Here is a 23387-nt window from a genome sequence, read left to right as displayed (position 1 = left end):
GCAGCAGGTGCACAGTGCCCCTGGCCTTGGCGGGAGCCCAGCACCCTCCCAGGCAGAGCCAGGGCCCAGGGCCAAGGCCGCCAACAGCTCCAGGAATGAGCCGGCCTGGAGGCCGTCTGTCAGCTGCTCATCTGGGCTGAGAGAGGAGACCTCTTCCACTCCACTTCCTCCTCCTTCTCCTTCCCCTCTTCCCTCCCTCCCCCCTGTGTCCTCTTCTCCCTCCTCCTCTTCCTCCCTCCCCCCTGTGTCCTCTTCTCCCTCCTCCTCTTCCTCCCTCCCCCCTGCGTCCTCTCTTCCCTCCTTATCCCCCTCCCCCCTGTGTCCTCTTCTCCCTCTCCCCTCCCTCCCTCCCCCTGCGTCCTCTCCTCCCTCTCCCTCCCCCCTCCCCCCTGTGTCCTCTTCTCCCTCTCCCCTCCCTCCCTCCCCCTGCGTCCTCTCCTCCCTCCCCCTCCCCCCTCCCCCCTGTGTCCTCTTCTCCCTCTCCCCTCCCACCCTCCCTCCTGCGTCCTCTCCTCTCTCCCCCTCCTCCCTCCCCCTGCGTCCTCTTCTCCCTCCCTCTCCTCCCTCCCCCCTCCCTCCCTTCTGCCCCTCCTCTCTCCCTGACCCTGAGACCCCGGTGGGAGGTGAGACACAGGGATGGAATGCCACTGCCCCCTCCTGGCGGCCACAGCCCGCAGCTCCCTGGGACCCCAGCCTCAGCCTGACCTGCCCCCGGGTGGAGGCAGGGACAGCCTGGCCCAGGCGCCTCCTAAACGCCCTCCCTCTGTTCCCCGGGGACTCCGTCAGGCTGCTCCAGCTGCGTCCTCACTGGGAGAGGAGGAGGGTGTGGGAGGGGTTTTGTCTGCAGAGTTCATGCAGGACCAAAGCCTGCCCTGGGCGGTGGAGCTCTCCCTCCCTGCTCACTGGGCCTCCCTGGAGGCCAGCTCACAGCGGATGCCGCGGGAGACCTGGCACAGAGCCTGGCACCACGCCACTGCTCTGAGCCCAAGCTCTGGAGGAGCCTGTGGGGCAGGCGGGAGGCCCAGGGCACAGGAGCCCGCCCTCTGACAGCAGCTCCTGCTGCGGCCGCTGGTCTTCCGGGCAGTGCGCTGGGCCGAGGCCAGGACAGGGGCCCGGGTTCCAGGCCTCAGGGCCCGGGCTGGGGCCCTAGCTCTCTCGCCTCCACTTCTTTCTGGTTCTTTCCGTCCAGCCCCGCTGCAGAGCGCGCCCAGCCTGCTCTGACCCAGGCGCCCAGGGGCGGGGCGGGGTGGGTGGGGATGGCCGCAGGAAGCCCCTGCAGCCAGAGTGGAGGGGGCACGAGTGGGCGCTGGGGTGCCACAGCCTGCGGCCGGACTGACACATCCCAGCCCAGAGTGATGGGTGGGGGCGGCGGAGGGCCTGAAGGCAGCACCGGAGCCCCATGGGCGCTGCCCGCTGTGGCCAGCCTGGTGCCTGGCATTGGCGCCGTGGACCCTGGCAGAGACCGCTCGCTGCTGCCTTGGCTGCCTGGGCTCCGCCACTCTCCACACGCTGCCTGACCCTCAAGGCGGGGGTGGGGGGTCCGGGCTGGGACTGCCCTTGACAGGGGCGCAGGGCGGGCTGCTGGGCCTGGCAGACCCGGGCCACTCGGTGCAGGTCACTGCCCGGCCCCCACGGGCCCCTGGGCTTCTGTCCGAGCGCCTCAGGCCAGCAGGTGCAGGCCCTGGAGCATGCACCCCAGCAGCCTCCTGCGGCCTGGCTTCCAGGGGCTGAGCTGGTGGCCGGTCTCCTCCGCCCGCGCCCCCTGGCGGCGGCTGTGAGCACTGCGGGGAGGGATTCGCTGGGAGCAGAGCCTCGGCCGCCCAGCTCTGGGGAGGACCCAGTCATCAGGGTGGCCGCGGGCTGAGGGACAGGAGCCCCTGGGGGAAGGAGAGGGACCTGGGAGGCAAGGGCAGAGCTGGGAGGGGCTGAGCCAAAGGTGACCAGACATCCCGCTTTTGGCGGGACAGTCCCTATTTTTAACAATTTGTCCTGCAGCCCGTGGCGTTTTAAAAAAGTCCGGATTTTCGGACTAGCTTGCCGTGCATTCTTTCCAAAAATCGGGCTTTTTTAAAATGCCACGGGCAGCGGGACAAATTGTTAAAAATCGGGACTGTCCCGCCAAAAGCGGAACGTCTGGGCACCTTAGCTGGGGACTTACTGGGGAGTTGGCAGGGTCACAGGGCATCTGCTGAGGTGAATCCCTGGAGTTTCTACAGCTGATACTAGAGGGGGTTTCTGGAGAATACCCGTGGTGCCATCCATTTAACACGCTTAGAGCGCTCCGGGAATGGCTGGACGGGGCCATCACTGGTCATGGTGACTCATGGAGTGGGTCCTGGGCTCTCCGGGGGCTGGGCTGGGGCTGGGGCCGGGGCAGGAAGTAGCTGACCGCTGGCTCCGGTTCTGACATCCGGCTGCCAGTCTGACTGGCTGAGGGTATGGAGGTGGGTTGTCTGCTTCCATGGGCCTGGGGCTGACCCCCTGAGGCCGGTTGGTGTTGTTTACCCGAAGCCGCTTCTGTGGTCAGCAGGTCAGAGGCTTTGTCCTGAGCTCTTTGAGGCCGACCAGATGGTCATGGCGCGTCTAATGGGCTTCAGGCTTCAGGGCGTGGGCGTGGGAGGAGGAGGCGGCGGGGAGCCGGTGCGGGCCGGGCCGGTGGAATCAGCAGGACAGACAGGAGAAGGACCCACTCTGCGAGGTGGCACAGGGGCGTCCGGAGCTGCGGGAGCCGTGCTAACAGGAGACGGGGTAAAGAACAGGGCTGTGCCCGCCAGCGTGGCTCCGGGGCTGAACATTGACCTATGAACCAGGAGATCAGGGTTCGATTCCTGTCAGGGCACAGGCCCAGGTTGCAGGCTTGATTCCCAGTGTGGAGTGTGCAGGAGGCAGCCCATCCGTGATTCTCTCTCAGCACTGATATTTCTCTCTCTCTCCCTCTCCCTTCGTCTCTTAAACCAATAAAAATATATTAAAACAACAACAACAACAACAACAACAACAACAACAACTCAGGGTTGTGAGAGCCAAGGAGCCACATGCTGCTGAGACAAGGGGTGCTGTCTCCTGGGGGTGAGGGTTGGCCTACGACGGAGCTGATGGGTACCCCGTACCCGGTGCAATACAGAGCAGCTCTAACCAGTGCCGCGTCCCATCGGCGAGGGGGCAGCACTGGGGATCTTCAATCAGAGCAGGAGCCACACGGCTGCTTGCAGAAAACACCCCTACAAGTTCTGCTGCAGATCCAGCCTGAATGCCGGCCCCTGACGCCCAGGTCTCTGCCACTGGGCCGAGAGGCATTCAGCGCAAGCCACACACCTAAGTTGACATGTTTTGGTGGGCACGTTAAAAAAAAAAAAAAGGAAAACATTTGACTTTGCGCAGTGAGCCCACGGTGCAACATATAGCTCTTGTAACACAGAAACCCACACCCGAAACCTGTATGTGCCCCAGTAAATGTAATGTAAAAAAAAGGAAAGATAAAAAGTGAAAATAATTTTGGCAATCTAGTTTAGTGACCCCGATATACCAGAAATATTTATTTATTTATTATTATTTTTTAACTAAATTATTATCTGTGTACATATCTTACTATTCCTCCCCGCCCCCATACACACCCTCCCTCCCCAACCTGTGATCAGTGTAAAAATGAGTTCTTTCAGCTTCCCTTCGCAGGAAGTCTTGGACATCCTGCAGCCATGTGCAGGGCACTGCTGGGGCCCCGGATTCTTCGGTGCTCAGCTGGAGCCTGGCCTGGCCCCCCTTCCCCTCCCCTCAAACGGGCCTGGCCCGCGGCCGCAGCGGGTGCCGCCTGCCATGGGTCCGGGCCTCGGTGAGGGGGACCTGTGCCCAGGCCACCAGCCCTCCCGGGCAGGCTCCGCCGCTGCACTTCCACCGCCGCGCCGCCGGGCGTCGCCCTTTCACGCGCACCTGGGGCGTGGGCGGGACTTCCGGGTGCGCGGAGGCACAACTTCCGGAGGGAGGCGGAAGAGCCGCTGGGTCTGCGCCGGGGTGTCCCGGGACGGCTGAGGGCCCCCCCGGGTGCAGGAGAGAGCCGCCGGGGCGGGCCGGCCGCGCTCGGGGTGTCGGGGCCGCCGGCCTGAGGGATGAGGAGGCGCCATGGCCAGCGACGGGGCCAGGAAGCAGTTCTGGAAGCGCAGCAACAGCAAGGTCCCGGGCAGGTGGGTGTGACGGGCGCCGGGCTGGGGTCAGGGGTCAGAGGTCGGCCTGCGGGTGGTGCGCGGCGTCGGGGTCCCGGGGCGGAGGGGCCCGCGCGGGGCGAGGGGCCCGGGTCGGGGCGCGGGGTGTGGGGGCGAGGCCGGAGGAGGGGCCGCGGCCGGGACGGGTCCGGGGGCGCCGGGGCGGGTCCGGGCCGCGGGGCCTGGCGGGTCCGCCTGGCGGGGGGCGGGGTGGGGTGGCCGCTCGGGGCCTGGCGGGTCCGGGCCGCGGGAGGGCTGCTCGGGCGCCGCGGCGGCTCTGACCCGCCGGCCGGCCGTCCTTCGCCCCCGCGGCCGCCGCTCTGCCCGGAGCGGAGTCCAGGGGAGGCGCCGCAGCCGGGGGGCCCTCCGGCCTCAGAACCGCTGCCAGCTGGACTCGCAGCAGGAAGCAACAACAACAACAACAACAACCGACCTCCGGCCGTGACCGGCCGCACCCTGGACTCAGAGTCCTCTGAGAGGCTGTCCCCGCCCTCCGGGCCCGCGGGACCGGGGAGGACAGAGCAGACACTGTCAGGCGGCGCTGGAGGGAGCATCCAGGAGGGAGCAGCGCCGCGGAGGGAGCAGCCGGCGGAGGGAGGAGGGTAAACAAACGCGGGATTTCTAAGCCCAGTTTGTCTGGAAGCCGAAGGCTGAGATGCTGGACATCCAGAATCGTGGTGTGAGCGTAACTCCCAGCGGACTCACCCCAGGCACGGCTTTGGCAGCAGGTTCCTGAGAGACACTGCGGTGAGCGCCGACGGCCAGCTGTGGAGACGGCTGTGTCTGGGCAGGAACCGTGACTCTTCAGATGTGGGACCCGCAGGCTGAGCCACTGACTGGGAGGGGGCCACCAAGACCCTCCTTTACCCTTAGGACCGTGCTTGATTGAAGAACAGGAAGAGCTCTCACTAAAACCAGTGTCGGGGTCCCGGATGATGTGAACATTCTGGAAGGGCAGCAGGTAGGCAGCCCCAGGAGCCACAGGGACAGCACTCTGGAACGTGGACTCGGAAAGGAACCACGTGGCATCAGAACACACATTGCCCGGCTGACGTGGCTCAGTGGTTGAGCATCGACCTTTGAACCAAGAGGTCACGGTTCAATTCTTGGTCAGCACACATGCCCAGTTGTGGGCTCCATCCCTAGGAGGCAGCTGATCCATGATTCTGTCTCCTCATTGGTGTTTCCATTTCCCTCTCCCTCTCCCTCACTCTCTGAAATCAGTAAAAACATATTAAAAAAAATAAAAATAAGAAATGCACATGTGGGTTTTAGGTTTTCAGTCCGAATGAATGAACCACTTAACCAGTCAGGATGGAGTAACAGAGGAGCTCCCGAGTGTGGTTCTGACCTTCGGATGGATGCCTGTCTCTGGGTGATTCGTCCTCAGATTGGGTTCCCTGGTGCCCCCCAAATCCATGAGCCTGCAACTGGGACCTTGTGCGGCGTAATCAGGTCAAGGGTCATGCTGTGGGTCCTAGTCCCGTGCCTGGTGTCCTGCTGAGAAGAGAGAATCTGGACAGAGACACACATCTCGGGGAGACGGCATCTGAAGTGGAGGACATGCTTACCTGCCAGGGGGCGCCGTGGGGCCTGGGAGCCAGTGGGAATCACAGGCAAGGGGACCCTCCCAGAGCCTTCTGAGGGGGCGGTCCCCCAACATCTCGACTTTGCTTCTAGCCTCCAGGCCGGGAGAGGACGAGTGTCTTGTTGGGAGCCGCTGAGTTGTGGCCGCTGGTTAGGACGGCTGCAGGGGATGCAGGCAGCCCTCGCCTTTCTTCCCGTGTTCCCAGAGAGCCTTTTTCTCCGCCCGTGTCCGTGTCCGTGTCCTGCCGTGTCCGTGCTGTGCCGGAAGGGCTGTGACAGGCGTTTCTGAGAGTAGCTCCCGTGTCAGTGACAGTGTGCGGGGCCGGTGCAGGGCCCAGCGGGGTGGCCCGCGAGGCCTGGGCCGCTGCCTGTTTCCCACCCCTGCCCTGGTGGCGGCCTTGCCCCCGGCAGTGCCGCTGCTTCGCGGACGGAGCTGCGAAGGTTGTCCTTTCCTGCTGGTAGGTCAGTGGTGACCGTTGGCCAGAGGCACAGTCTCTACCCGGGCCGCACGTGCTGCGGGCTCCCCGCCAGGTCCCGGGCTCTGGGCCCTTCCAGGTGCTGCCTGATGGTTCAGCTCTTCGCTCTGAGTGTGGCCCCGAACCCAGAGGAAGGGGAGGAGGACGGAGACGCCCACCGCCGTGCAGGCCGCGAGGGCCTTCATAGGGCACCCCCGCCCGGCGAGAGGCTCCTCAGTGACCGTCCCTCACGCTCCCCCTGACCCGCTGGGCCTGGGCGTGTCCCTGGGTGCAGGCGGCCGCTGTCCGGTGCTCGGCAGAGGCTCCTCAGTGACCGTCCCTCACGCTCCCCCTGACCCGCTGGGCCTGGGCGTGTCCCTGGGTGCAGGCGGCCGCTGTCCGGTGCTCGGCCGGTGTCTGGGGTTCGGAGTGGACCAGGCGCGCTCTGCGTCCACGCGGTGCCCACAGGGGCTGGTTTGGAGCTCCTGCAAGGTGCTGAGCAGGAGCGATCCCATCATGCCTCAAGCCCTTCGGGACCCGGCCTGCTTGGTCCCCGCCCCGTCTCCGGCCCTCCTTGCCTCAGCCGTGCGGAGCGGTCTGTCCCGCAGGCGGCTCCTCGCTGCCCGTCCTGGTGATTCTCATCTCCAGCACATCCTGGCCGCCGCCCTCCCGTTGTTACTGTAAACGTCCGACCAGCGAGCTCCTGGTCCATGTGCCGGGCCCGTGTGCCTTTGTGTGCACCGGACACCGGGCTGCTGCTGCTGCTGCTTTTCTCTGCAGCCAGGGGCGTGGCCCTCGCCGCCGTCAGTGCCGGTAAAGGGTGATCCCGCGGTCTCCTGGGCCCCAGAGGGAGGCTCGGCTCGGTCAGGGTCTCAGCTGGGAGAGGCGGTCTTGTGGTGCCCGCCCTCTCACACCTCGTTCTCCCCGCACGTCTGGCCGAGGCCTAGGCAGTTCCTCTGGGGGAGGCGGGTGAATGGCCGGTGGGGAGCCGCTGACCAGGCGTCCGAGGTCCGGCTTCAGCCTCCTTCCCGGTTAGTCCCGTGGGCCTCCGGTCACATGGCTTCTGCTCTGTCAGCGACCGCACGGGAGCCTGAGGGCGCAGGTCAGTCCGCCCGCTGACCTGCGGGAGGCGCTCCGCGTGGCCTCAGTGATGGAATGGGAGGAGGCCTTCACCATTTGGAGTTTGGTAATTTATTTGCACACCCAATATTTCCTGGAGACACGTCGAGGAGACAGACCGGAGCCATGCTGTCCCAGCGTGCAGCTCCGTCCGAGGGGTGACTCGTCCAGATGGGAAGCAGGGAGGGGGGTGGAGAGTCCGGAGGGGGGTGCGGTGGGCGCCTCTCCCTCCAGCCTCCCAGGACAGGACGTGCAGGAGGGAGGGGAAGAGGAAGGGAGGGGGAGTCCTGGGGCGCACGCAGGGGGAGGGGCTCGTGGTCACAGGAAGGACGTGGGCTTTCAGGCTTTCCTGCCAGACAGAGGCCTCTGGGGGCTCCCGGGCGGAGTGGCAGGACCTGCGGTGTGTGTGGCGGGGTTCCTCGGGCTGCCGGGCTGAGGCGGGGTGGGGGCTGAGGACCGAGGGCTGAGCGGGAGCACCCGGAGGGTGAGGTGGTAGCTGATGCCCACCAGCAGGGGAGGCTCAGACCCAGGAGAGGTCCGCCTCTGACCCCCGGGGCCTGTCCTTTCTTGGGCCGTTGACCCGCAGGGCTCCCGAGGGGCCGTGGTTTCCGCAGCTGCAGTTGGCACGCTGGCCACACGGAGTGTCAGGTGCCAGGACAGAGCCCTCGCAGGTGGGCAGTCCGCCTCCTTTCCGCCGGCCCTGCGTGCTGTGCTGGCGGCTGGAGGCCGGAAGGAGAGCGGCCGGCGGTGGTGCTGGGTGAGCTGAGTGGGAGAGGCGGTCTTGCTGGTGGACCCCGGGGGTGGGGGCTCCCAGTGTCCGGCCCTGACGGCTCAGTCACGGCACCGCCACGAGGGGCCGAGCAGGTGAGGCCTCAGCAGCGGGGAGGGCAGCTCCCTCCCTCAGACACAGGAGCGCCTCCACGGCCGGGCCACGGCGCGGGCACGGAGGCGTGGCCTCCTGTGGCCGTGGGGGAAGGAGACAGTGAGCAGTAGACACGCCAATGTCAGCCGTGCTCCGACAGCCACGCTCTGGGAACACACGTGGGCAGCGTAGCTGGGCCCTCGCCGGGAGGGTCATGTCCTCCAGGGGAGGCCTGGCGTTGGAGCGGGGCCCTTGGCGACGGGGGTGGCCGTCAACCCCGCTGGCAGGGACTCGCCACACGGAGACCGGCGGCCCCGGGGGAGGAAGCCGGGAGGGAGGGAGCCCAGAGCAGCGGCTCAGGTCCATGGAGGAGCTGGGGTCTGGGTCCTGAGAGCCAGGGGCCAGGATGGGGTGGCCTGGAGGAGGGGGCGAGGAAGCAGACAGTGGTGGGTCACAGGCTGGACAAACGGTTCAGGCCACACTGCAGGTGGGACTCAGGGCACTGGGGCTGGCACTGGGCTCTCGTGGGACCACCGGGTCTGGCGGAGGATGGGTGTGCTCAGCAGAACAATGGCCCCAAAGATGCCCACGTCCTCACCCTGGGACTGCGGAGCGTCACGTTACATGGCAAAGGGGAGTCGGTGGTGAGTGGTGTGGCACCCCCTGCTCGGGTGCTGGCTCAGGGGAGCAGGGGCCAGAGCAGAGGGTGCGGAGGCCTCCGGAGCTGGCAGCCTGCTTCCAGCCGCAGGGCCTCGTGTTCTCTTTGGGCTCGGTGATACCGGGCTAATTTTCTGTCCCAGGCCGGTCACCAGAGCTGCTGAGGCAATCATGTCCCAGAGGTGGTTTGCAGGAAGGGGCAGGCGCAGGGCCCTCAGGGGCCTGCAGGGGCCGCTGTCAGTCCTCTGAGCTGCCTCCAGAGGCTCCAGCACGGAGAGGTGGCTCAGGAAGGCAGAGAGCGGCAGGGGGAGCAGGCGGCATGGGGGCTCCGTGTGCACCGCAGGCCCGGGTGTGCGAGGAGCCTAGCGATCCTGGGGAGGCCCTTCTCGGAGGAGGCCCCGCCTGGAACACTGCGGGCGGCGGGTTCTGACGCAGGGGTGACATCGCGCTGGGCTGAGCACTCACGTGGTGTGCAGTGTCTGGTGGTCGGGCAGGGCGGCCTGCTTGGCAGTGGGCATGGCTGAGGGCCGGCTTGGAGCTCTGCAGGGGGTGGGGCCCCAGAGCCTGGCTGGGCACCAGCAGGCCCGCAGTCTTGGACCTGAGGTCTTCAAAGCCTCTAGACGTGTGTGTAAAGATAGACGGGCCGGGTCCTGGGAGATGCTGCCATACTGTGTGCATCCTGCTTGCTTTTCAGTGTCATGTCATGAACGGAGCCTATCTTGATTCGTTAGCTGTGGCTCAGTCATGTGTGTCTGGCTCATATTCCATTGCATGTATATAGTCCAGTTTGTCTGCTCATGTGTCAGATAATTCCTAAAACTTAAAAAAAAAAAAGGGAAGGTGACAAAGGTCCTGGCCCTGGCCCTGGGGGTGAGGCCGTGTCACACATGGGGCTGTGTCCTGTGCTCCTGCCGTGGGGAGCCCGGGTTCCTCTGTACGGGGAGTTACTGGCGTGCTTCCAAGCAGCACGATTTATTAAGAAGCTTATTGGGCCGTGTGTTTGTAAAAGAAAGACTTCATGATCTGAAATGAGGTAGTTGCCTCTTATTTTTCTAAAATGGCTTCAGCTGAAACTTGTTTTTCTTTTCAGCTATGCAGGGCCCCATAGAGATGAAATTTTAATGAGACGAAATGAGGTTCCTTTTAGTCTGAGGTTGAACTTTGTTGGAACATTTTCTGCTCAATAAACACAAGTGGTTGCCCATGAAGAATTAATGAGCTCGCTGCTGCGGGCGGGAGGCCTGCAGCCCGAGATAACGCGGCGAGGCTTTCCGAGCACGGGACCGGCCGCTCTGAACCGTGTCAGCTGCCGCGGCTCCCGGAGCAGGCGGACGCAGTGCCGACGGGGCGGTGCGCTGCTGAGTGCTGTTTGTACATGACTTTGCGGTACTCACACTGCTTTCGTACATAGTTATCTCATTCTTTAAAATTCGTAGTCATTCTTTAAAAATGTTTATTGATTCCAGAGAGGAAGGGAGAAGGGGCGAGAGAGAGAGAGAGAGAGAGAGAGAGAGAGAGAGAGAGAGAGGGAGACATCAACGATGAGAGAGAACCATTGATTGGCTGTCTCCGTGTGGCCCCTCCTGGGGATCGAGCCCGCAACCCGGGCATGTGCCCTGACCGGGACTTGAACTGTGACCTCCTGGTTCAGAGGTTGATGCTCAGCCACTGAGCTATACCGGCCAGGCTTCGTACACATTCTTAGTGCCATTTCTGGGACCAGGACGCTGAAGCTCAGAGCAGTTAGTTGGCTAACAGTGTGCCAGCTGTAGCTGTTGGAGGTGGGACTCAAACCCAGGCCTTTAAAAAAATTATTTTTATTGATTTCATAGAGCACATGTGTCAAACACAAGGCCCACAGGCCAAATCCAGCCCGCCAGGCCTTGCAATGTGGCCCGCACCGCGCTGTCATCACTGCACTCCGCTGTCAGTTTATGACATTGTCAGTTTATGACTGTTCAGTAAACCATTCGGCCCGCGATTTAGGCTGGATTTTAGATTTTGGCCCCTTCTCTGATTGAGTTCGACACCCCTATCATAGAGGAAGGAAGAGGGAGAGAGAGATAGAAACATCCCTGGTGGTGCCCATGGATCAGCTGCCTCCTGCAAGCCCCCACTGGGGATTGAGCCTACAACCCAGGCTCGTGCCCTTAACTGCAATCGAACCTGGGACCTTTCAGGTCCCAGGCCAACGTTCTACCCACTGCGCCACACCGGCCAGGGCCAACCCAGGCCTTTCGATTCCTACAACTGGAAACCGCCTGCCAAGGTCCGGAGGCCCGGGACGCTCCGGGAGGGCCTGCCTGTGGGCTGTGGTGGTCCAGGCAGCGGGCTTTCTTTCCCAGGAGGAGATGCTCATGGTCCTGAGGGCCAGGAGCTCAGGCCTGACTCTGGGGGCGGCTGGCCCGCTCCCCCACGCCTGGGTGTCACCGGGCAGCTGGGCGGCCGGGATGCAGCGAGAAGGCTGGTCCCTCATGTGTCTGGCGGATGCGGGCGGTCAGCTGGCACCGCGGGCTGTGTGGGGCGAGGCTTGCAGGTGGGCTCATGTGGCTGGTGTGGTGGCTGCGCTCCGGGAGAGATCCCCGCGGACCAGGGGCAGCCAGATTGCCTTAAAGAAGCACGTTTATCGAGAGCCACCTAATACATTCACCCCTTTAGAGGCACACACAACACATCCACCAGTTACAGCTTTGCTCCTGTGTTACAAGAGTCGTGTACTCATCCTCACAGTAGTTTAGATGATGCTTACCGCTGGACAAGAAGCCCTGTCCCCTCTGCTGTCCCCCAGTCACCCTCTCCCCCCAGCACCCCCTCATCTATTTCTGTCTGTAGTTTGTCCGTTCTGGACATTTTATACAGAGAAAACATGACTGGCTTCTCGCACTTAGCATGTTTTCAAGGTTCTTCCGTGTGGTGGTGTGTCCGCACTTCTCTGTACAGCGGGATAGTAAGTATTCCATTGTGTGGAGATAGCATGTACTGTTCACCCACGTCTGTCCGGACGGGCGTTGGTGGTTCTGCTTCTGGCTTCCCTGGCTGTGCTGTGCACACGCCCGTGTCTCTGCGTTCATAGGGAGGGAGTGCCTGGTCATACGGCACTCTTCTTAAAGACATTTGGGTCTGTCCGTCTGCTTCCCCACACCGGCGGCCCCAGTTCCATCGCCAGCAGCGGGCACAGGGGCTGTGTCCGTTCTCTCGTTCACACGCGGTGTTATTGTAGCCAGCGAGCGTGCGTGAAGTGGCCGCTCACCGCGGCTTTCATTTCCTGAAGGACCAGGTGCTGAGCTGCTTTCATTGTTTCTTGACCTGTTGTGTGTCTCTGGAGAAGCCGCTATTCAAATCCTTTTTCCTTTTTAAATGACTTCTTCTTTCCTCTTTGAGTTTGAAGAGTTCTTTGTAGATCCCAGATGCAATCTCTTATCAGGTATGTGATTGCACCCCCTGTCACTCCCCCTCTGTGGGTTGTCTGTTTTCTTTCTTTGTGGGGCAGAGTTTTGCGGTTTTGTGCGCACAGTCTGTCCACCGATTTCCCACTACGCGGCCCGGCCCTGGGGCTGGGGCCTGAGTCGGAGGAGACACGTGGGCGGCCTGGGCACTGGAGATCTGTTCCCCTGGGCAGCGCGTGCTCCTGCTGTGGACCAGACGCCCCGACAGCCGAGCCGCCGCAGCGCGCGCTGCCTTCCTGTGGCTCCGTGAGCAGCGCGCGTCGCCGGCCCTGCATCCTCGCGCCCCTGTTGGCGGTGCCTCGGGCTTCCCCGTTCCGCTCCATCTTGACGTCTTAGTCGTGAACTGCTTGGCCTCTTCGGTTTCACGAGGGTCTGAGGGCGGCCACGGTGCCTTCAAGGGAGACAGGTCCCTGGAGCCAGGGAACAGAGGGTAGAGGCTTCACACTGGTCAGCGCCATCGGCCGCCGCCGCCCAGCAGGCAGCGTGCCGCGTACCCTGTTGTTCCTGCTCTCGGCGTCATCCTGGGAAGCCTTTGCCTACGCTTAGGCCTTTCATCTCTCTCAGCGCTGTGTTTTAGTTTTCAGGGTCTTAGTTTCACATTCCTTCAGGAAATACATTCTTAAGTGTTTCATTCTATTTGATGCCATTATAAGTGGGGTTGCTTTTTTAATTTCATTTTTGGGATGTTCCTTGCAAGTGTATAGAAATGTAATTAATTTTTGTACATTTCTCTTGTATCTTAAACCTTGCTGAGGTTTTTTTTTTTTTTTTTTTTTTTTTTTAGTGGATTTCTTAAGATTTACTGTACCCAGTGACTATCATGTCATCTTGTTCGGCAGTCTTCCTTCTTCCTTTCTCCTCTGGATGCCCTTTGTTTCTTCTTCCTGGCTCTCCGGAGGGCCCCAGGACCGTGTGGAGAAGGGAGGTGGCGTCTCGTAGCCTCTCCAGCCCTGGCCCGACGGGAGCTGTGGGCCTGCCGACGTTCTTGCTCAGAGGGAGGGCACTTCCTTGGAATCCCAGTTTGTGGAACCTTTTTCCATGAAGGGGTGTTGGCATGTTTACAGTGTCTGTTCTGCCGAGATGATCTTGTGGATTTAGTCCTTGAATTAGTGTGGTATTTTGCAGTAATTGATTTTTGGTTGTTAAACTGATTACCTGAGCAGTGGATCGGAGGCCACCTGTCACTGCTTGAGCCAGATAATCAGAGGCAGGTTGAATCACGTGTGGGGTGAGTGTCTGTCCCAATAACGCCGGCGGCGTGGGGGGAGCCGTCGGTCACCTGGAATTCTGCTCTGACCCCTGGCCAGCTGGCTGATGACATGCAGGGCGGTGGTGGGAAGTCTGTAGTCAGTGAGCTCCTGGTCAGCCTTCTTCCTGGTCCGTGTGGAGATCTGCCCGGAACACGCTCCCTGCAGGTGGCTGTCCGTGGTCTGGGCTCCGCTGCCCTCTCTCCGGGCATGTCCTTGTAACACAGCCTTCCGTGTCCCGGGTCCGCAAGAAAGTCCCTGTGCGAGGTCAGTACGGTGACTGCCACCAGCAGCTGTGGTCCTCTGCTGAGGACATGCCCTCCCCCATCAACACGGCCTGGCCTGGGGGAAGGAAACTTATGTCATACTTTAAGCAAAAAAGAATTAAAAAGAAAGAGCCTTGCATTCCTTGGGTAAATCCCACTTTGTCACGTCGGATAATTATTTTTTTAATCCTCACCTGAGGGTATGTTCCCATTGATTCTAGAAGAAGGAAGGGAGAGGGAGAGAGAGAAACATTGATTGGCAGCCGCATGTATATGCCCAGCCCGGGGATGGATGGATTCTGCCACCTGAGCACGTGCCCCGCTGAGAACTGAACTCGCAGCCCTTCGGTGCACGGGACAATGCTCCCACCACGTCACGCTGCCCGGGCACACACTTAAAAAACGATCCTGCCTGGCCGAGTTGCTCAGTGGTTGAGCGGTGACCTATGAACCAGGAGGTCACGGGTTTGATTCCTGGTCAGGCCACATCCCCAGGATCCCCAGTAGGAGGCGTGCAGTAGGCAACAATCAGTGATTTTCTCTCATCATTCTCCCTCTTCCTTCCTCTCTGAGATCAATAAAATTATATTAAAAATGACCTCATATTTCGTCCACTGGTGTTTTGTTTGACTTTTGCATGTATATAATATTTATAGACATACTAGTGGCCCAGTGTATGGATTTGTGCACACAGAAAGGAAATTAAAAGAAATATTTTAAGATTGCTATTCACCCTTTCTCTATTATAGAAGTGTCAGAGATGAAGGAAAATTGGTAAAATGTATATGAAAATAATATATCAGTATAAGTTGATTAATAAATAGATGATAACAACATGATATAACAACAAAGACATGATATAAAAACAACAAAAACGATATAAAAACAATGACTGATGAATTGGTTAAGCTTATTCTGTTTCCTCCCTGTATACCACACGAAGAGCAAAGACACTTTCAGAGCGCCTGACTGATGTCCCTTGCTTCGTATGTATCGCACAGGCACGAGCCAATATTGATTTTTAAGTTGGCAGTGTATCGGCCAGCCAGTTGGATGGACATACTGCTGGTCACTTAGCCTTTTAGATATATACCTAGTGGCCAGATTACTATGATCTCTGAATGCATAATAGCCTAGCCACTTAGTGTACATCCTACAAAATTCTATATAATCAAAGGCTAATATGCAAATTATCCCCTCAACCAGGAGTTCGATCAGCAGGCAGGCCCATGTCCTCTCCCCTGGCCAGGCTGTCCAGACGCCACCCATGCGTGAATTCATGCACCGGGCCTCTAATATATTTACACACACACACACACACACACACACACACTCGCTACGCACACACACTGAGCGGCCAGATTATTACGCGTTCAGAGACCATCATAACCTGGCCAGTCAGTGTCTAGCATGGATTGGTGTGCAGTGCCCTTCGCGGGCAGTGTGTTGGCAGCAGGCAATGCTGTGTCACGGAGTGAGCTGGGGAGTGTCCCCTCTGCTCCCAGGTTTCGGAGGCGTTTCTGAGGCTGGCATTCGTTCCTCCTCATTACTGGTGGGAACCGACCAGGGAAAGCCGGGGCTGGGCTTTCTGTGGTGTTTTCATGACTCACTCATGTCTGTCAGATGTCTTCCCATTGAATCCCGGGGTCTCAGTCTTTCTGGGAACCTCCCGTTCACTCGGTTACTGCCTGGTCGCTGTGCAGCTGCTCATAACGCTCTCCCGCCCCGGCCTGTGGCCTGTGGGGTGGACAGGCCCTCCCCCCCCTCCCACCCCCCGCGTCAGGAATCGGGGTCTTCCCTCCTGTCAGTCCGTCTCGCTAAAGGTGCTGACTTCGCTCGTCTTTTCCAAGGCCGGCCCTCAGGTTCCTTACGGTTTCTCTGCCATTTCCCTGAGGCCGCGCCTTTTAAAGAAGCAGCTCAGGAAACACTTTCCCGTTCAGACCAGCCGCTCAGAGAACCCTGAGCTCCAGCGGGGTCCCCTGGGGTTGCCTCTTCTCTGTCCCCCGAGTGGCCGGCCCGGCCTCCCGCACGGCTCTCCTGTGTCTGCGATGTGCTCCCACGGGAAGGTACGCGGGAAGTTGGGTTGTGGCTAAAACGCCCCTCAGAAAGCAGCCCGCGGGACAGCCAGCGGCTGCACGGTTAGGCTGCTCAGAAAGCAGTCTTGGCAGAACGTGGCAAAAAGACGTGAACATGAACGTGAACTTCACACATGTGCAGGGTGAGGGGAAACATTGCCTGGAGACCCAGAGTCTTGGGCGGAAACGCAAACCCCCAGTGTCGGGTTCAGGTGTGGCCCCCGGGGAGGGCCGGGGAGGGCCGGGAAGGGGACGGGCGGTTTCAGCCCTCCGTGGGCCGCAACGCCAGGCCCGACACGGTCTCAGTGCGAGGCGTGTGCGCGTCCCTGCTCGCTCCCTGGCTTTGCCCCTTCTGGCTGGGCTCCCCTGGCGGGATCCCCGTGTCCTTACCTCCAGCGTCTGGAGGCCTCCGTGCGCCTTGGCGGGTGTCTCCTCCCCATGGCACAGCCCACACAGGCACCGCTCCACACGCTGCTCCATGCGCGGCTCCACACGCCGCTCCACACATGGCTCCACACGCCGCTCCACACACGGCTCCACACGCCGCTCCACGCACGGCTCTATGCGCCGCTCCACACACGGCTCCACGCGCCGTTCCACTCACTGCTCCACGCACGGCTCCACGCACGGCTCCACGCACGGCTCCACACGCTGCTCCACGCATCGCTCCACGCACGGCTCCACACACGGCTCCACGCGCTGCTCCACATACCGCTCCACGCACGGCTCCACACACAGCTCCATGCACGGCTCCACACGCCGCTCCACACACGGCTCCACACGCCGCTCCACACGCCGCTCCACGCACGGCTCCACGCACCGCTCCACGCACGGCTCCACGCACGGCTCCACACACCGCACCACGCAAAGCTCCACGCACGGCTCCACACGCCGCTCCACACACGGCTCCACACGCCGCTCCACGCGCTGCTCCACATACCGCTCCACGCATGGCTCCACACACGGCTCCACACGCCGCTCCACACATGGCTCCATGCACCGCTCCACGCACAGCTCCACGCACGGCTCCACACGCCGCTCCACGCACGGCTCCACACATGGCTCCACACGCCGCTCCACACACGGCTCCACGCACGGCTCCACACACCGCTCCACGCACCGCTCCACACACGGCTCCACGCATGGTTCCACGCATGGCTCCACACACAGCTCCACGCACGGCTCCACGCATGGCTCCACGCACGGCTCCACACACAGCTCTACGGCCCCGGGAAAGGGGCCCCAGGATGGACCGGGGATTGGATTGGGCCCTCTGGGTCCTCCAGGACAAGCTCCAGGGGTTAGCCTCATGCACACCCCCGAGGCGACAGCACAGGTTCTGGAGTCAGGATGTGACATCCGTCAGGGCCCTTGCTCTGCCGGCCACACGGCCTGAATGACAGGAGTCCTCTGACTCCAGGAAGGTTTGGGAATCAGTAAGACAAAGGTGACGCCCCTGGGGGATGGACAGGGGCCTGGCAGGGAGTAGACGGAGCACAATGGCAGAAGGTGCAGGAGCTGCTCCCTCGCGCCTGGTGGAGGAGGCGCACCGCAGAGCCTGCTTCCTCCGTCAGGTCTATGGCGCCCGCAGCCCCCTGCAGCCGTGCGTCCCCCTGTCCCAGGCCTCCCTGCCTGGGCGCGCGTCCTCAGGGGCAGAGTCCGGGGCCGGCATTTGTCCCCGGGGTGCTGGCTGCTGCTTTGCAATCACAAACCCTCGATGGCAGCTGCGTGCCTGGCGGTCGGCCCTGGTCGCCTGCGCCCGGTGTAGCCACATGTGGGACAGTGGGCGGGGAGGTGTGCTGTTCAGGGCCGGCCAGGCGGTGATGAGTCCGCTGGCGCTCATTCCGTCTGCACAGATCTTAGAGACTGGATTCGGAGCACTGATGGAGTTCCAGGGAACCGCAGGGGCCGCGGGGGAACCTGCACGCCCTGCCCAGGACTGCTTTCACGTGTACGCGTGCTGCCCGAGCGTTTAAAGCCGCCGAGCAGCCGTGCGAAGTAGGTCAGTGCGTTTGAGGAAGTGGAGGACAGCCCGATGTGGGAGCTAGGCGTGCGCTGTTGCTAAGTAAGAGGGGATCTCATTCTGTTCCGACAAATGAAAACATCCGTCTGGTGCCTGACAGCTCGCTCTGCGTCTGTCCTCCCAGCCCCGCCGCGTCAGCACGTCCGCGGTCTCTCCCGCGTGCACCGCGGCGGGAGCACGTCTGCCGGCCGGCCTCACGCAGGCCGGTGCTCCCTGCGTGGAAGCTGAGGGGCGGCCCGCCAGCCGGCAGGCACCCACCCTCCTGCCCGCCGCCCGTCGTGGGGCATGACTTCCGTGTGTTTCTCGGGGTGTCTGGGTGCCTGGGTCCCAGGCCTCACGTCCGTGTGCGGAGTGGGAGGAGGGAAAGCTGGGCTCGGGTGCGCGCCCTGCCGTCTCCTCTGTTAGGAGGGAGGCCCGCAGGATCACGTGGCCACCCCGCTGGCCGTGCCCAGGAGGCGGGGCTGCACAGCTGACCACCTGGTTGCTGCGCGGGTCTTGCTGTTGCATCTTATTCTAAGCTTTTCCCAGTGAGCGTCAGGCTGTTAAATAAACCGCTGAGTCTTTGAACGTGGTGTGTGCCTCTTCTGTGCTCGAGCATCGGCTTTAGACAGCCGGTGCCCGCTGGGTGTTTCCTGGTGGCACTTCACGGCCTGTCAGGTCCTGCCTGGGACACGCGGCCTTGTGCAGAGGCTGCTGGGACTGCCCTCGGCTCCAGCAGCCCTGTCCCCATGGCGGAGCCCGAGACCTGTCCCCGTGGCGGAGCCGGAGCCCGTCCCCGTGGCGGAGCCCGAGCCCGTCCCCGTGGCGGAGCCGGAGCCCGTCCCCGTGGCGGAGCCCGAGGCTGTGCGGACACAGCTGGGGCTGCGGCCTTCGCGGGAGGGCCGGACGCCCGCTCGGCTGTGGGGTGGGCCTGGACGGGTCGGAGGGTGGCCGGGCGGCGCTGGCGGAGTTCTTGCCTCGGCGGGTGCCCAGGGCTGGCCGTGGTCCCACGGCCGCGGTGTCCAGGGAGCGACAGGCGCTAACGTGCTTTCCTTCCTTTTGGACCAGCATCCAGCACGTGTATGGCGCCCAGCACCCCCCTTTTGACCCGCTGTTACATGGCACGTAAGTGACGCCCGCTCTCCGGGGGCTCGGGGTCCTGGGCTGGGTGCCCTCCGCTCCCTGGAGGTCCTGGGGGGAGGCGTGGTCTTCCGTCCAGCAGACACATGAGACACTCCTGGGGGCGGGCGGGAGATGTGGAGCCCGAAGTGGGGACGTGGAGCTGGCTCCCCGGCCGGCAGGTGGTGGTTTCCTCACTTTCCACACACCCCGCCCGGCTGCCCAGGGATCCCTCTGCCCTGGGTGTCCATTCCTGGCCATAGGTGGGCGAGAGGAACGTGTGGCCCAGTGGTCATACTGTGGGCATCGTGCAGCCTCAGGAGGGGGCAGGGACGCTGGCGGAGAGAATGTGGGCCCTGCCCATGAGGCTCGGGCCTGTGCTCTCAGACCGGGTCCCCCTGCCTGACCCCCCTGGCTGGCTCTGGTCCGCTCCCCTCCGCCAGCTCCAGGAGGGACAGCGAGTGTGCTCCCCGGGCTCCCTCTGTGGGAGAGCTCGGGCTCCGGGCCAGTGACTGCCTGCCTTGCCTTGCAGCTTGCTCAAGGCCGCGCCCAAGGCGCCCACCACGCCCGTGAAGGCCAAGCGAGGCAGCACCTTCCAGGAGTTTGAGAGCAACACCAGCGACGCCTGGGATGCGGGCGAGGACGACGACGAGCTCCTGGCCATGGCGGCCGAGAGCCTGAACTCGGAGGTGGTCATGGAGACGGCCCACCGCGTCCTGCGCGACCACAGCCAGCGGCGGGAGCAGCACCAGCTGCAGGAGCCCCCGGGGCCCGGGCGGGAGCAGCACCAGCTGCAGGAGCCCCCGAGCCCCGGGCCGGAGCCCACGCCTGCGACAGAGCCGCCTGCGGTCACCAGTGGGGACCTGCGGCTGGTGAAGTCCGTCAGCGAGAGCCACACGCCCGGGCCTGCAGGTGGGCTGGGGCGCAAGCTGGGGTGCACTCCAGCAGGGAGGGCCCTTCCCTTGGCAGCAGGAGCCCTGCCCTGAGGCCTGAGGGGCGTCATCTGGGCCAGCAGGCTCCCGGCAGAAGCAGGTCCGCTCTGGGCCGGCTCTCGGCCTCCCTGGCCTCCCCTGGAAAGCAGTTCTGCCCGGGGTTACGGGCCGGGTCTCAGACATTTCTGGTTCTCACATTGGGGCCGGGTGTTGCCGCTGCACGTGGTGGGCGCAGGCCAGGGGTGCTGTGCCATGGCCCTCTGCCCAGGATGGGCCGCCCCCGGGGAGCTCCCCCTGCGGGTGCACAGCAGGGCGAGAGGCGTGCCAGCCTGCTCTGCCGCCGGTGCTCCTGGTCCTCTGGGGACGGCCCTGCTGGTGCCAGGCCCCCAGCGTGTCTTCAGCGGTGGCACGAAGGAGAACACGGCAGGCCTGGTTCTCGGGGACCCGGTGCTGGCGCGGGGAGGCTGCCCATGTGTGCCAGCTGGCACTCCGTGTTCTCATTTCCGTGGACAGATGGGACACGGTGGCGGACAGGATCCAGCAGCACCCGGCGTGGGAGCCTGGCATGGGCGAAGGCCAGGGCGGGGGGCGCCTGGGGCTCCAGGGGGAGCCTTCCGGCGGGGAGTCCCACCAGCAGGCCAGCCTCCTGCCCCGGAGGAGGCTCCTGTTGGTCTGCAGCTTCGTCTGCAAGTTCCAGAAGACGGGCCTCGTTCCGGTCCATTTCTGTTGGCGACCGCTGTCCTTCCCTAGTGCTGTCCTCGGGGCCTGGTGACCACGGCCTCCCACTGTGTCCTCCCCCCCCCCCCCCCTCCGTGCTCCACCCTCGTCCCTGCACAGGGACGTCCAGGCCAGGCCTCTGCTCAGATGAGGAACTGTGACTTCTTTTTAATTTTTAAAATGTTTTTTCTTATTTATTTTTTTATGAAAGTTAATTTATTAAATATACTTTATTGATTTTTTACAGAGAGGAAAGGAGAGGGATAGAGAGCTAGAAACATCGATGAGAGAAAAACATCAACCAACTGCCTCTTGCACAACCCCTACTGGGGATGTGCCCGCAACCAATGTACATGCCCTTAACCTCGCCCAACCCCCCTCCCGCCCCTCCCGCCTGCTGCCCTGCCTTTCCCGATGACGGTCTGCCGAGGCCCCGTGCCTGGGTCAGGTGCACTTGCTTGTTTAGGGAGCCTTTGGGCTCATGGCTAAGTGCATCGTGGCTGGGAGGGCTCAGTGGGCGGCCGGTGACAGCTGTCCCGTCGCTGACCGTGGCGGAGCTGCGCCCGGGGTCTGCGTGGCTGCCCGCAGGGGCCCTCGGGGGACGTGCTGTTTCCCACGCTCCGTGGCAGGGAGGCCCGGTGCCGTCTTCCTGTTTCCCACGCTCCGTGGCAGGGAGGCCTGGTGCCGTCTTCCTGTTTCCCACGCTCCGTGGCAGGGAGGCCCGGTGCCGTCTTCCTGTTTCCCACGCTCCGTGGCAGGGAGGCCCGGTGCCGTCTTCCTGTTTCCTCGGGCGTCAGTCACCGTGCCTGCCACGCCCCACCTGCCGGGTCCAGAGTGGGGCCCGAGACGCACTCTGCCCTGAGGGCGCAGTCCCCCCTCCGCAGCCCTGGCTCGTCTCCGAGTGCGGGTGCCGGCTGGCACCTTCGCCGCCACCCTGCGGCCTGAGCCTCCTGCTGACGCTGTCCTGTGGCTCCTGGGAGGCGGCTGAGGAGTGGGTTCTGGGGCGAGAGCCTGAGGCCGCCCGGTCCTGCCCGCGCCCCCCAGGCAGTGGGGGTGCTCCCTGCTCTGTCCACTTGGCTCAGGGCAGTGGGGGTGCTCCCTGCTCTGCCCACTTGGCTCAGGGCAGTAGGGGTGTCCCTGCTCTGCCCACTTCGCTCCCCAGGCAGTGGGGGTGTCCCTGCTCTGCCCACTTGGCTCGGGGGAGTGGGGGTGCTCTCTGCTCTGTCCACTTGGCTCAGGGCAGTGGGGGTGCTCTCTGCTCTGCCCACTTGGCTCAGGGCAGTGGGGGTGCTTTCCGCTCTGTCCACTTGGCTCCCCAGGCAGTGGGGGTGTCCCTGCTCTGCCCACTCCGCAGGCTTTTCTGGAAGCTTATCTGGGCCAGTTTCTGCCCGAGGTCACGGATGCCTGAGGGCTCCTGTGCGAAGCCTTCCCCTCTCCTTCTGTGATGAGCTCACTCGGGCCCAGGAGCCGTGGGTGCCACCTCCCCGCCTCCCCCGCCTCCCCCGCCTCCCCCGCCTCCCCCGCCTCCCCCGGCCTGGCGGCAGCTACCACTCCAGGCGGCAGCACCCTCCTCCGGGGTCCTCGCACCATGGCCGTTTCCAGGTACTGCTTTCACTCACGCTCACTTTCTGCTGGAGGATGGGACAGCTGCAGGTTCAGTGCGGGCTCAGCTGCCGGCTCAGAGCCTGCCGGCCTCCTGCTGCTGGTCCCGTGGGTCTCGGCTTTGTCGAGGGACCGGAAGGCCTGTGGCTCTTCCCTTTGGCTGTCGCTGGTTCTGGCTGCGGCGGCGGCATGCGCTCTCCTCACCCTGCAGGGTGTATCCGTGGGCGCAGGCCCGCCCCCGGGGAGGGGCCCGCAGTGCTCAAGCCCTCCGTCTGCAGCAGCGGGCTCTGCTCCTGGTGCCCGGAGACCTGGGAGGCAGGCAGGGGCAGGAGCCTCCACAGTGGTGCTGCTCACACAGCGTCCTGCTCGCTGGGGAGCCCTAGCCTTGCCCGCTGTCCTCCGTGCTCCCCGTGCTGCGGCCCCTTCATGAGTGACGGGCTTTCCTCCGGCTCAGGCCCTCCTCCCGGCCGCGCTCACAGATCCTCCGGCCCCGCCACCCCGCAGCCCTATGGGGGCGTTCTGGCCGCTGTCAGGCCCAAGGTCGGAGTGTTCTGGTTGTCTTTCCTGCTGCTCTGCGGCGTGTCTGTCACTGGGCCAGCAGAGCGAGGTGACCTCACAGGGGATAGCGAGGTCAGTGCTGCTCGGAGACCAGGTCTGCCCCCGCGGCCTGTGGGAGGGGCGTGGGCCCGCAGCGTTCACGGGAAGGTGGCTCATGGCCGCTCTCCCCACCCTCACCCTCTTCTCTCCCGCAGAGTGCGCCAGCGGCCCTGCCCCTCTGCACAGGTCCCAGTCGCTCCCGCACGCGGCCAGCGCGGCCCTGGGCGGCCCTCCCGACCCTGGGACCCTCAGCAGCTCGGCGCTGAGCGAGAGGGAGGCCTTCCGGCTGGACAAGTTCAGGCAGCTCCTGGCCGGCCCCAACACGGACCTGGGTGAGTGGCTCCGAGGGAGGCGGTTTCCGAGCCGGTCCGTCCACGGCACATGCTGCTCTTGCTTCCCCGTCGCTCCCCTCGCTGCTCGTAGTAGCCATGTGCTTCCCGTGCGATTCCATCACGGACTTCCTGCTCTTTTCCTTAAACCCCGGCGCCCTCCCCTGGCCTCAGAGAGC

The 23387-nt window shown here is 63.3% G+C and overlaps 1 protein-coding gene across 2 annotated transcripts in view; it reads left to right on the top strand.

The window, feature by feature from the left end:
• Window positions 1–3953: 3953 nt before the first annotated feature.
• The window catches only part of TBC1D22A (TBC1 domain family member 22A), a 67028-nt gene continuing 47594 nt past the window's right edge, over window positions 3954–23387 (top strand). For both annotated transcript variants that reach the window (XM_084907526.1, XM_084907525.1), the window contains exons 1-4: window positions 3954–4178; window positions 18981–19037; window positions 19564–19943; window positions 23035–23211. In XM_084907526.1, coding sequence (XP_084763652.1) covers window positions 4117–4178; window positions 18981–19037; window positions 19564–19943; window positions 23035–23211 — 676 coding nt within the window. In that variant the 5' untranslated portion in view covers window positions 3954–4116. The remainder of the gene's footprint in view (window positions 4179–18980; window positions 19038–19563; window positions 19944–23034; window positions 23212–23387) is intronic.

Source organism: Pipistrellus hanaki (genome assembly GCF_964339955.1).
Source record: "Pipistrellus hanaki genome assembly, contig: SUPER_3_unloc_1, whole genome shotgun sequence".
NCBI lineage: Eukaryota > Metazoa > Chordata > Mammalia > Chiroptera > Vespertilionidae > Pipistrellus > Pipistrellus hanaki.
This window is presented reverse-complemented; position numbering and strand designations above follow the sequence as displayed.